General features: G+C 43.4%; 1 protein-coding gene across 1 annotated transcript in view; it reads right to left on the bottom strand.

The window, feature by feature from the left end:
* Positions 1–12,669, bottom strand: part of capn3b (calpain 3b) — a 31,531-nt gene extending 18,862 nt beyond the window's left edge. Inside the window, exons 1-6 of the mRNA XM_071369596.1 lie at positions 12,113–12,669; positions 4,502–4,571; positions 3,074–3,192; positions 1,154–1,287; positions 739–907; positions 554–637 (exon numbers count right to left, since the gene is read on the bottom strand). Coding sequence (XP_071225697.1) covers positions 554–637; positions 739–907; positions 1,154–1,287; positions 3,074–3,192; positions 4,502–4,571; positions 12,113–12,406 — 870 coding nt within the window. The 5' untranslated portion in view covers positions 12,407–12,669. The remainder of the gene's footprint in view (positions 1–553; positions 638–738; positions 908–1,153; positions 1,288–3,073; positions 3,193–4,501; positions 4,572–12,112) is intronic.
* Between the last annotated feature and the right edge of the window lie 878 nt (positions 12,670–13,547).

Raw genomic sequence — 13,547 nt, forward strand, 5'->3', positions numbered from 1 at the left:
TAACCGTACCTCCTCTAGTGGCTCCATGACCATAACCGTACCTCGTCTAGTGGCTCCATGACCATAACCGTACCTCCTCTAGTGGCTCTATGACCATAACCGTACCTCCTCTAGTGGCTCTATGACCATAACCGTACCTCGTCTAGTGGCTCTATGACCATAACCGTACCTCCTCTAGTGGCTCTATGACCATAACCGTACCTCCTCTAGTGGCTCTATGACCATAACCGTACCTCCTCTAGTGGCTCTATGACCATAACCGTACCTCCTCTAGTGGCTCCATGACCATAACCGTACCTCGTCTAGTGGCTCCATGACCATAACCGTACCTCCTCTAGTGGCTCTATGACCATAACCGTACCTCCTCTAGTGGCTCCATGACCATAACCGTACCTCCTCTAGTGGCTCCATGACCATAACCGTACCTCCTCTAGTGGCTCCATGACCATAACCGTACCTCCTCTAGTGGCTCCATGACCATAACCGTACCTCCTCTAGTGGCTCCATGACCATAACCGTACCTCCTCTAGTGGCTCCATGACCATAACCGTACCTCCTCTAGTGCAGTGATAGAGTAGGCGTGGCCTCTGACCAGTCCATTCGCAGTTTCAGTCTCGCAGTGACTCGGCAGCAAGGCCTGCGAGAGAGATAGGATGGACAGACCATCAGAACAGAGATACAGGGTCGTGTGGTGCCTGCTTTCAGTCACAGTAGAAAGCACAGAGCAGACTGACTCACGTCTATGGAACAGCCCATCAGAGAGCCTCTCTCCAGGGCTTTCTTCATGATCTTGTAGAGTTCTTTTGGAGCCTCGGACATCTCAAAGAACTCTGTCACACCCCCAGTGAAGTCCTCCATGGCCTCCAGGGTGTTGCCACCTTTCAGGGCCTCGTAGGAACCGTGCAACCTGACCAGGAGACAACCATACAGTTTATGATTTCGTAGTAACCATTACAAATTGTACATCATCTTGAATGATTAAGTGGAGAATACAAAGGTGTGAATTCACTTTGGTCAATCTGAACCAGGTTATACAGGTCGACAGTGACGCAGAGGCTGGGTTGTCGTTGCTGCTGTTGTTGTTGAGCACCCTTATTTTCCACAAGGTGTATTATTAATAGACTTGTGTTGTGGCATCATCATTCACACTTACTTGGCATAAGCCTTCTCCAGCAGAGCGCTCCAGAACTCGTTCTTCCTGAAGGACTTGGTGAACACCAGCTGGTTATTGGAGGTGGGGATACGGTCGTCCACCACGACGTCCACCCATTCGCCATAACGCCAGAACTGCGGGACAATGGACAGCATGGGAGGTAATGAGAGGGAGTGAGAGCTGGGTTGTGTTCAGTAAGGAGAAAATGAGAAGAAAATATTGACACAGGGAGGTTCTACCTGTACTTGTCCAATTAGATCACAGAGTTTCATATTCCCATTGCATTTTTTGTTAAAGTGTGCCCTACGGAAGGTTCAGTGATTTATATTCAGTACAGGGAATATTTTTTGGCAAACATGAATAAGATATAAACTCAGTAAAAAAAGAAACGTCCCTTTTTCAGGACCCTGTCTTTCAAAGATCATTCGTAAAAATCCAAATAACATCACAGATCTTCATTGTAAAGGGTTCAAACACAGTTTGTTCAATGAACCATAAACAATTAATGAACATGCACCTGTGGAACGGTCGTTAAGACACAAACAGCTTACAGAGAGTAGGCAATTAAAGTCACAGTTATGAAAACTTAGGACACTAAAGAGCCCTTTCTACTGACTCTGAAAAACACCAAAAGAAAGATGCCCAGGGTCCCTGCTCATCTGCGTGAAGGTGCCATAGGCATGCTGCAAGGAGGCATGAGGACTGCAGATGTGGCCAGGGCAATAAATTGCAATGTCCGTACTGTGAGATGCCTAAGACAGCGCTACAGGGAGACAGGACGGACAGCTGATCATCCTCGCAGTGGCAGACCACGTGTAACAACACCTGCACAGGATCGGTACATCCGAACATCACACCTGCGGGACAGGTACAGGATGGCAACAACAGCTGCCCGAGTTACGACAGGAATGCACAATCCCTCCATCAGTGCTCAGACTGTCCGCAATAGGCTGAGAGAGGCTAGACTGAGGGCTTGTAGGCCTGTTGTAAGGCAGGTCCTCACCAGACATCACCGGCAACAGCGTCGCCTATGGGCACAAACCCACCGTCGCTGGACCAGACAGGACTGGTAAAAGTGCTCTTCACTGACGAGTCGCAGTTTTGTCTCACCAGGGGTGATGGTCGGATTCACGTTTATCGTCGAAGGAATGAGCATTACACCGAGGCCTGTACTCTGGAGCGGGATCGATTTGGAGGTGGAGGGTCCGTCATGGTCTGGGGCGGTGTGTCACAGCATCATCGGACTGAGCTTGTTGTCATTGCAGGGAATCTCAACGCTGTGCGTTACAGGGAAGACATCCTCCTCCCTCATGTGGTACCCTTCCTGCAGGCTCATCCTGACATGACCCTACAGCATGACAATGCCACCAGCCATACTGCTCGTTCTGTGCGTGATTTCCTGCAAGACAGGAGTGTCAGTGTTCTGCCATGGCCAGCGAAGAGCCCGGATCTCAATCCCATTGAGCACGTCTGGGACCTGTTGGATTGGAGGGTGAGGGCTAGGGCCATTCCACCCAGAAATGTCCGGGAACTTGCAGGTGCCTTGGTGGAAGAGTGGGGTAACATCTCACAGCAAGAACTGGCAAATCTGGTGCAGTCCATGAGATGGAGATGCAATGCAGTACTTAATGCAGCTGGTGGCCACACCAGATACTGACTTACTTTTGATTTTGAAACCCCCTTTGTTCAGGGACACATTATTCAATTTCTGTTAGTCACATGTCTGTGGAACTTGTTCAGTTTATGTCTCAGTTGTTGAATCTTATGTTCATACAAATATTTACACATGTTAAGTTTGCTGAAAATAAACGCAGTTGACAGTGAGAGGACGTTTCTTTTTTTTCTGAGTTTAGTAGGTCCTGAGTCTACATATATCGATTGAATAGTTCCCAGATGATTTTGACCATGACCATACAGTACCTGGAAATGGAAGATACCAGCGTAGTTTTCTGTGAAACTCTGGTCTGGTGGGATAACTCTGTACAGCAGCTTGTCATTCAGTGTCAGACAAGCAATAGCAGCAAGCAGCCAGCAGTCACCTGCAGGGAACAACAAAACGTTTTGCCTCGAAAAAGAAAAAATGAGCGTTTTATTATTGTACAAGTTCAGGTACTCCCAGCCCATTTCAGTCAGTTTTCTTCCCTTTGGTGCCTAATGAATATGACCCTGATCATAGCACTGAATTCAACTGTAAGTGGATATAGGACTATGTAGCGCTATGGAATGTGTATTTTCATTCTTTATTGACACTGCTCCTTGAGGTGTGATCTAGAGTGAATGAACCCCCAGACAGAAACAGTAGCCTACAGTGCTACATCTACCTACAGCAAAGAGGCTGAGACCATATAGTAAGTACATAGTACCATGGCTGAATCAGGACCTCTATATACTACTGACTCCTACGCCCGGCTTAAGTAAGGGTATCTACTTGCATGGCTATTTTCTGAACTGTGTCAAAAACATGGTCTGGTGTAGTTTGACCCCGGCAGCCCCAGTGCGTTCTCAAGCAGGCATTTAGCAGAAGTTATGGGAGAGGGGTTTCTGTTACACAGCACTCAAACACAAGTGCATGCCAAGCGCAACACACACCCCACGCACGCTGTGCACACACACACACCCTGCTGCAGGTGTCAGTCTTTTACAGTGAACAGTGTGGTTACTAGGGGGGTAACTTTTCGTCTCTCGTGCCTTAATTTCTCACACCATCTTTCCATCCTCACTCTCAACACAAGAGCTCCTTAATTGCATCCACAGCTGTCTGTGCTTCGCAAACTTTGCCTGCCCTCTCCTTTTTCACTGTGCCGAGACACTATGGCTTCAGTTTGAACAGGGACCACTAATTAGCAAATGCTATTTGTGCTGTTAGATAACACCTGTCTAACTTTTGATTTTCTCACATCCAGGTCTGGCATGACTCAATGCTGAATCCTCACTGTCTACTTGTACTTGTCTACAGTACTGTGCAGATGTTATTAGTCAGATGTTGCTGCTTCATACCATAGACCATGAGCATACTTTTAGCAACAAGAGTCTTACCCAGTGATGTCATACAGTGCATGATTTCTGTGGTTTTACCCAGTGATGTCATACAGTGCATGATTTCTGTGATCTTACCTAGTGATGTCATACAGTGCATGATTTCTGTGATCTTACCCAGTGATGTCATACAGTGCATGATTTCTGTGATCTTACCCAGTGATGTCATACAGTGCATGATTTCTGTGATCTTACCCAGTGATGTCATACAGTGCATGATTTCTGTGATCTTACCCAGTGATGTCATACAGTGCATGATTTCTGTGGTCTTACCCAGTGATGTCATACAGTGCATGATTTCTGTGGTCTTACCCAGCTCTCCTTGACAGATGTCTGTCCTACTAGCTCCGTCTATGATGAACTGGGGGTTGTCACAGATTTCCTGCCAAACAAAGAAACAGAAAAACAGCTGTAGCCATAGCAATGTTGTTGGGATGTGCTACGGGGTGTGGGACATCTTGTGAGAGGGTCAATCTATTATCAGATAGTACTATGTCTTGTGAGAGGGTCAATCTATTATCAGATAGTACTATGTCTTGTGAGAGGGTCAATCTATTATCAGATAGTACTATGTCTTGTGAGAGGGTCAATCTATTATCAGATAGTACTATGTCTTGTGAGAGGGTCAATCTATTATCAGATAGTACTATGTCTTGTGTTGTGAGAGGGTCAATCTATTATCAGATAGTACTATGTCTTGTGTTGTGAGAGGGTCAATCTATTATCAGATAGTACTATGTCTTGTGAGAGGGTCAATCTATTATCAGATAGTACTATGTCTTGTGAGAGGGTCAATCTATTATCAGATAGTACTTTGTCTTGTGAGAGGGTCAATCTATTATCAGATAGTACTATGTCTTGTGAGAGGGTCAATCTATTATCAGATAGTACTATGTCTTGTGAGAGGGTCAATCTATTATCAGATAGTACTATGTCTTGTGAGGAATATCTTGACTGTACCATGATAATAACATGACTTAAAAAGATATCAAGCTACATTACTAGATGGATAAATTATTGTCTTATGCACAGATTGAAGGCCTAACATAGGCTGGTGTACTTTGGCAGAAACTAGGGTTGCACATTTTGGGGAATATTCAGAGGTGGAAACTTTCCGTGGGAATTAACTGAAATATATGCAAATTAATATTAATACTATTTAAATGTAGATGTTTTTTGCATTGGATATATGTACCATATATGGAGACAGAAGCATAAACCTTTTACCTTATCATAAGTATACATAATTGCAAATGATTAAATCCTTCCAATATTATTATTATTATTATTTTTTTACAAATTGAACTTTCATTAAATGAGTTGACTCTTCACATGGGATGATTTCACCGAACAACAAAAGAAGGGGAATATTGAATGATCACCAATGATCTCCCAAAAACGTTTTCAACATACATCTGTAAAATGATAGTCCAGAAACTAATGCTGTGGTTGTCTTCCTGTCAGGCATCCATGTCTTCTCCCTGGACCTCCTCAATGTCCACTTCTTGAACATCAGACTCTGAGGCCTCATCTTCACTGTCACTTTCCAACCTTGTTGAGGATGGCTTGTTGTCAGGCTCAAAAAGCCTCAAATTTGCCCAGATGGCCACCATTTTTAAAATCCTTGTATTGGTCAGCCTGTTGCGTGCTTTGGTGTGTGTGTTCCCGAACAAGGACCAGTTGTGCTCTGAGGCGGCAGATGTTGGTGGGATTTGGAGGATGATGGAGGCAACAGGGGAAAGAGCCTCAGATCCACAAAGTCCCTTCCACCAGGTGGCTGATGAGATATGTTGGCACGACTGCCATATTGGATCTCCATCCCAAAGCCCTTGCTTGGAAGTGTACTTCGCCAGACTGCCAAGAACCTTGCCTTCATCCAGGCCAAGGTGGCGAGACACGGTAGTGATGACACCATAGGCCTTGTTGATCTCTGCACCAGACAGGATGCTCTTGCCAGCATACTTGGGGTCCAACATGTACACTGCGGCGTGTATGGGCTTCAGGCAGAAGTCTTCACGCTTGTTGATGTATTTCAAAACTGCAGTTTCCTCTGCTTGGAGCAACAGTGAAGTGGGCAGGGCAGTACAGATTTCTTCTCTTACATCTGCAAGCAGTCTGAACATCAGACAGGATGGCATTGTCTCCCTCAATCCGTGCAATGGCTACTGCTATAGGTTTCAGGAGTTTCAGGCTGCTTACCACTCTCTCCCAAAATACATCATCCAGGAGGATCCTCTTGATGGGGCTGTCCATATCGGCAGACTGTGATATGGCCATTTCTTGGAGAGACTCCTTCCCCTCCAGGAGACTGTCAAACATGATGACAACACCACCCCAACGGGTGTTGCTGGGCAGCTTCAATGTGGTGCTCTTATTCTTCTCACTTTGCTTGGTGAGATAGATTGTTGCTATAACTTGATGACCCTTCACATACCTAACCATTTCCTTGGCTCTCTTGTAGAGTGTATCCATTGTTTTCAGTGCCATGATGTCCTTAAGGAGCAGATTCAATGCATGAGCAGCACAGCCAATGGGTGTGATGTGAGGATAGGACTCCTCCACTTTAGACCAAGCAGCCTTCATGTTCGCAGCATTGTCTGTCACCAGTAGATACCTTCCGTGGTCCAAGGTCATTGATAACTCCCTTCAGCTCATCTGCAATGTAGAGACCGGTGTATCTGTTGTCCCTTGTGTCTGTGCTCTTGTAGAATACTGGTTGAGGGGTGGAGATGATTATTCCTTGCCCACGAACAGTTGACCACCCATCAGAGATGATTGCAATACAGTCTGCTTTCTCTATGATTTGCTTGACCTTCACTTGAACTCTGTTGAACTCTGCATCCAGCAAATTAGTATATAAAGCATGTCTGGTTGGAGGGGTGTATGCTGGGCGAAGAATATTCAGAAATCTCTTCCAATACACATTGCCTGTGAGCATCAGAGGTGAACCAGTTGCATACACAGCTCGAGCAAGACATTCATCAGCATTTCTCTGACTACGTTGCTCCATTGAGTAAAAAAAACTTCTGATTTGAGGAGGACCATGAGCTGTTTCTATCAATAAGGTGTCTGATTCATCATTGTCACCTCAAATAAAAGTAAAGGGACTTTTGTCAGAGGTTGCTTGTTGTGAGCGCTGAGGGAACTTTATGCACTTGGCCAGATGATTCTGCATCTTTGTTGTGTTCTTCATATAGGATTTGGCACAGTATTTGCAAATGTACACAGCTTTTCATTCTACATTAGCTGGAGTGAAATGTCTCCACAGATCAGATAGCGTACGTGGCATTTTCCTGTAAAGATTAGATTTTTTTTTTTTTTAAACAAATACAATTCCATGTACAGGTAAATAGTTAAGCAGTTAAACAACTCCTTTGTAAGATAAATGTTTTGAAATGAAACATGTATGGAACAGGTGAATTAACACTCCTCAGTTAACAGGCTCAAGCAAGTTAAAACCCACATGGTAGCAAAAACTAACTAGCAGAAATTGTTCACAAGTTAGAAATGATTTAGACACACTTTGCTGTAGGCTACTATTTACTAGTTAACAAAAAATAATTTATGTCATATAAAATATATTCACCCCAGCCAGTATTGTAATCAAAACTTACCAGAAAGCATGTAGTCCTTGGCTAAGACAGTGTAGTAGTGTGGGCTCAGTAGCATCTCATTAGTGTGCAAGATCTTGAGAATCAGCTGTACACGTGATGGAAGAATGCACTGTGCATGCAGAGGGTTGCAATTCCATTGAATTGGGGATAGTTTAACCAAAATATGCCACAAGACCTAGAATTGCCTTATGTGTATCCCACAAAAAAGGTTCACTGTTATAAGCTATCTTTTTTGATGAATTTAAGCAAAATGCCCAAAATTCCCGGGCTTAATTTACCATGAAAACTGTCCTGAAAATTTCTGGAAGTTCCGGGAAAGTTTCCGACCCAACTAAGCAACTAAGAGAAGTTTATTTGATATAATCTCCTATAGTGATTAACAGGTGTTGCCCAGGCATAAAACGTTGGTCAAAACACATGCATACAAAACTGGAGTCAACTTCACTTTTCAATCATGTCTTCATGAGTGGAAAATGAAGGAGGGATGCAAGGCCCTGCCAAAAAACTCTTTGCACAACGTAAGTGATAAGTGATAGATCCATAGGGAAAACATAGTAACAGTAGACCAAGTCATCTGCTCACAGCTATTTTAAGTGATACAGCTAAATGCAATAGCGGCCTTAAAGTGGGGTCCTCATACCAAACATAGAAATAGTTGTTCTACTGTATTTCTAGGATGCCAACAGAGCTGGGAAGGGCTGGTACAAATAGGTATTGTGTTTAACTTTACATCCAGTTTTACAGTACAACGTAGCTGGTGACCGGATGTAAACTCTGTCATGTAAAGGCCTAACAGTATAAAAATACTGTAGGTTTGCTTGCACAGTCATTTCAAGACAGGATTAAAAGTAGGAAGACCATGCACATAAACAAATGATACCGCCTGGCAAACACAGTGTGCAGGTTTTCCTTACAAACGAAATGATAAAAATAGGAAGAATTTGCACCGAAGCAGTCTGGCGACAGGAAATTATATAGAAGAGAAGAGGACTTGACCTCTGGGGAGAGGACTGGACCCCTGGGGTTGTTTCAGAGTCTGGTTGGTTGCTCTTATTCTCTGGTTGGGTTGAAGAATACTAGTTACAACCATGAATGAGACAACCTAGTGAATTATGACCTCTGCCATAAAAGCAGCTGTCACAGGTCACAACCTCTAGAGTTTTCCTACCAAGGGTTAATGTATTTGGTAATACCTCTGGACATCTCACTTAACCTGGACAAAGATTGAATGCCAAAGGATCTACGTTGAGGGGAATGAGTTGAACTACAACCATGTTCAAATAGTTTGGCCTGCCTGTAGTGCAAGAAGGGTGGGCTTTGTGCTTTAGGGACTATTCCGTTGGTTCCATTGCACCAGGAAAGCTCAATCAAGCACAGCTGAAATATTGTTATAATATTATTTGAACCCAGGTCTTGATCTCAGTATTGACGATAGAGAAAGTGAAAGTCCATCTACAGTACATAATAATGCCTGAATGAAATGTGAGGTTCTGTCATTGGTGTGGATATATTTTGGTGTTTGTAGGAGTGTGTAGTGGTCACATCTTGTTTTATGGAAGCATATGTTAAAGCAGTATTGGAGGAGGTCATTATAAACAGGGCTTGAGTTTCACGACTCAGTCATGACTCAGTCATGACTCAAGGGAACGAGTCAGCAAATTGACAAATACTTGGATCGGATCCACATGCACCAACATGATTTCTCCACACCTTTAAGTGTGCCAAGAACGATTGCTTCACCGCCAACTTAGACCAGTCTTACTGCTGACCTTGTGAGAGAGTTGAACTCGCATGGGCTTAAAATGGTTGAACTTCATCACTCCTGGTGGATTTATAAATGTATAGTTTTGACCCAAAGGCAAATTTATCAATTTTTTTCTGCAACCTGATCAGGGCCAAATTACGGAGCTCCCCGGGGTGGTTATATATAACATACAGTACAGTCGTTCTAATTATATCCACCATCTGGAAAAATAGGGTTGGATATACTGTTGGTACACACCAAGCCATCATCTTTGTCTTAAGATGTCTTAAGACATCTTGAGACATAAAATTAAGATGTATTGAGACAGTTTGAGACATTGCAAATTTTCAAGACATCTAAATACATTTAAAGGTGCAATCCGCATTAGAAAACAATAAAAAAAGTGGGCCACCCCGCCTCTGTTTTGGTATAAAGCTGAGGGATGGGCCTGGAGAAATGTAACCAATCAACATAGACAGAGCTAAGACTGACCAGCCAAGAGATCAAAATGATAGCTTTAACCATATTCTGAGGTTATACATTGTTTACACAAGCTTATATTTTAGGTTCTTATGGGGTACGAACGTTTAACTAAGCTCTTGAGGCATTTATAAGTTATATTCTTCAAGAATCAGTGGGTACAAATCATTAATTTATAAGTACTTTTTTTTTGATGTAGCAACTGCAGATTGCCCCTTTTTAAGAAACATTTTGAAGGCATGTCTTTTAACATCTCAAGGCATGGTAATGGATGGGTATGTATGGTTGACATGGTGTGGTATAGTTTTTTACACATGGGACGAAAGCGTACCAAAACACAATTCAGACCAGCTTGAACAAAAAAGGGAATCAAGTGTTCAAATGACGGCCTTGATAATAAAAAAAAATAAGCATCCTTACCTCAGGACACTTCACGAGGTGACTATCCCAGAATGAGTTTTAGCATTGTTTTAGGTGTTAAATCCCTGAATGAGGCAGGTGCAACGTTTGCGTCTGATGCAAAGGCTTAGTAAATCTGGGCCTTCAACCAAGTTTTCAATATGAAGTTAGTAAAGATCTGAGTTATGGTGGATAGAATGTCAGGTCAGCCTGTCCACTCCAGCAGTAAACCCCTCTTTGGCTCCTACCTCATCACATGAGGTGCCCCATGGGTTCACAGGAAGGCTAACCTCATACCCCTGATTTAGACCTTGGATAATGTTGACCCTTTGGCTTTAAGTGAAACTTGGTCACATCGATGTCAAGCTATCATGACTGCAAGTCAGTAAGACTCCATTAGTCCTATGACATTCCATGACTGGAAAACATCTGAGTAACACCAACTGTGGGCTTAAGCAATTTTATGCACTAACATGAGTCACTCCAGATTAGAGCTTTTGCTAAATGACTAAAGTGTTCCATAGAAATGCAAACACACCCATGTATGAGCCTTCACAATGTCTTATTACAAGGATTCTTGTGAGGTTTATAATATGTTATCTCTCTATGAAGTAAAATGTTCAACTGACTCAAAATGGCTGTTATTGTATTTAGTCAGGATCATCAAGAGATGGTAATAAGACATTGTAAGGGATCATGCATGCTTACGACAAGTGTTACGCAATATAACTGCATTATAATGCATTATAACAGCATTATAATGCATTATAACTGCATTACACTTGCAGGCTTTGAGGTAACGTGTTACCCTATCATTCTTTTCATCTTGGAATGAGAATCCGCCAACAACTACAACATAAGATTCACATACTGTTGACTTACATCAATGCTAAGACTGCAAAGTCAAAAATACACTGGTTTTGCCAGTCGGAGAGTCTTGTAACAGCACACTGCCTAACAAGACTGATTATTGGTTGACTATGATATCCCAAATCTCCCTCTGCTCTCTCGCTGTAAGCCTAGTGACGTGACTGGTGGCACAGTGGTGAGGCCTGCCTGTTGCAGAGTCTCAGCTGTCTGTGATTCTAGAACCTGATGATCCGCAGCTATGAGCACACAAATATTCAGCAGAATTGCTCTCGCTTTCCCCCAGGTTATTTACCAGAAGTGATGTCATAACAATGTTTTTGCAGCTAATGAAGAGAGATTTGATCTTAGGCTGAGTGATAATACCTTACCACAAGTGGGTTGCTGTTTTTGTTAATCTACTTGTCTGCAGCCTTCAGCCCTAATATGTTATTTTACTTTGACACACTTCATCAAGAGCTGGGGTGGTAGGTGTAACAGAATAGGTCCCATCCCTGGCCCGACTTGGGCTCAAACCAGGGACCCATTGACCAAAAGCATTTCTTACTCAAAAAGGACAGAGATGTTCTCTAGTAGAACCTAACTATCTATTTATTTTCCTTTTGTGATAGAGTGGTGCAGTCTTCATTGCAATATAAGTTCCATCTTAACAGCTTTACAATTTGTATATGTTTTTCTAGCCCTGATAGATATGCTCTGATAGCATCTTCAATTGACTATGTAAATTTAAACATATCCTACCCCAAGATACAGGTACAGTTCCAACCTTGAGGCAAGGCGTACTTCACCCCTGCTAGTGGGAAAACAGATGGCACTCACCGTTGGGCGCTTCCACTCAAATTCAATGGGAAATTTGCTGCTGTACCAAAGAGAGGAATCATTGGGTGGGAACAGAGGGTCTTCAAACAGGACTTTCTTGTGTACGTATTTGTCTCGCAACTCCAAGAAGTTCTTCAGGCGCTTGGCATCTTTGACGGCCTCGTTTCTGCTCAAAATGGCAGTGTAGATACTGTTACTGGCCGTGAAGGGGTAGTCAGTCTTACCCTCAGGCACATCAGGTGATGCTTCAGTTTCCAACGCCACCTTCACTGAAGTTTCCTCAATAAGGGCCATCTTGGCTTTGTTTTTCCCCTTATGCGTGTCCTCGTTCCCCCTATCAGTGTGAGCTGCCCCCTTTAGTATGTATGTTAGTCAGTCCAAATGAATGAAAGTGAGGATTCTTTTCAGATTTCAATGCAAGAGCATGAACTTGCAAAACATCCCTGATAAACTTCCCTTCGTCCTTCCTCGTGCTTTCCTCTCACTCTCAGTTCCTTTATATGCTGGGGGCACTCACAATACCAAACGCACTCCAACACACACTCATAAACACACACTGACACTTTTGCCTTTGCAGGTCTATAAATAGGCCCCTTGAAAAGTGGGGAGGAGGCCGCTCTGAAAAGGACTACCGCTCCAAACATTTCTAAGTCTACAGTGTAGGTCTACAATTCACTAGGTGGGAGATGGCAGATTGGGAAAGCAGGCTTGAGCGTGGGCAAGCAGGCCCCACATACCAATGCCCCATATTATACATACCGTGTAATCATACCTACGCTAACTTTACCATGTCTCTCCCTGATATCAGCTACAGTCAAGAACAACTTTGCTGATTGAATTTGAGTTGTTGGGTTGTGAAATGGATTTGTGGTGGCCCTGTAGTGTAGCTGATGAGGATGATCAATTGAACCTGTGGATTGCGAAAGCATTTTACATGACTCTCTGTCGTTCTCTGCGTACATCTGGGTGGTGTGCACTGTAGCCTTTACCGGTATGCACCAGGCAGAGCATTGATAAACATGAACCAGGTTTATCTGAGGGAAACAATAACCATAGGATATATAGTGCATTCAGAAAGTATTCAGACCCCTTCCCTTTTTCCACATTGTTACATTACAGCTTTATTCTAAAATGGATTAAATAAAACATTTTCCTCATCATTTGGAAAGGCACACACCTGTCTTTATAAGGTCCCACAGTTGACAGAGCATGTCACAGCAAAAACCAAGCCATGAGGTCGAATAAAATGTCCATAGAGCTCCGATACAGGATTGTGTCGAGGCACAGATCTGGGAAAGGGTACCAAAAAAATGTCTGCAGCATTGAAGGTCCCCAAGAACACAGTGGCCTCCATCATTCATAAATGGAAGAAGTTTGGAACCGGGCAGCCAGACTCTTCCTAGAGCTGGCTGCCTGGGCCAAACTGAGCAATCGG

Source organism: Salvelinus alpinus, chromosome 27 (genome assembly GCF_045679555.1).
Source record: "Salvelinus alpinus chromosome 27, SLU_Salpinus.1, whole genome shotgun sequence".
NCBI lineage: Eukaryota > Metazoa > Chordata > Actinopteri > Salmoniformes > Salmonidae > Salvelinus > Salvelinus alpinus.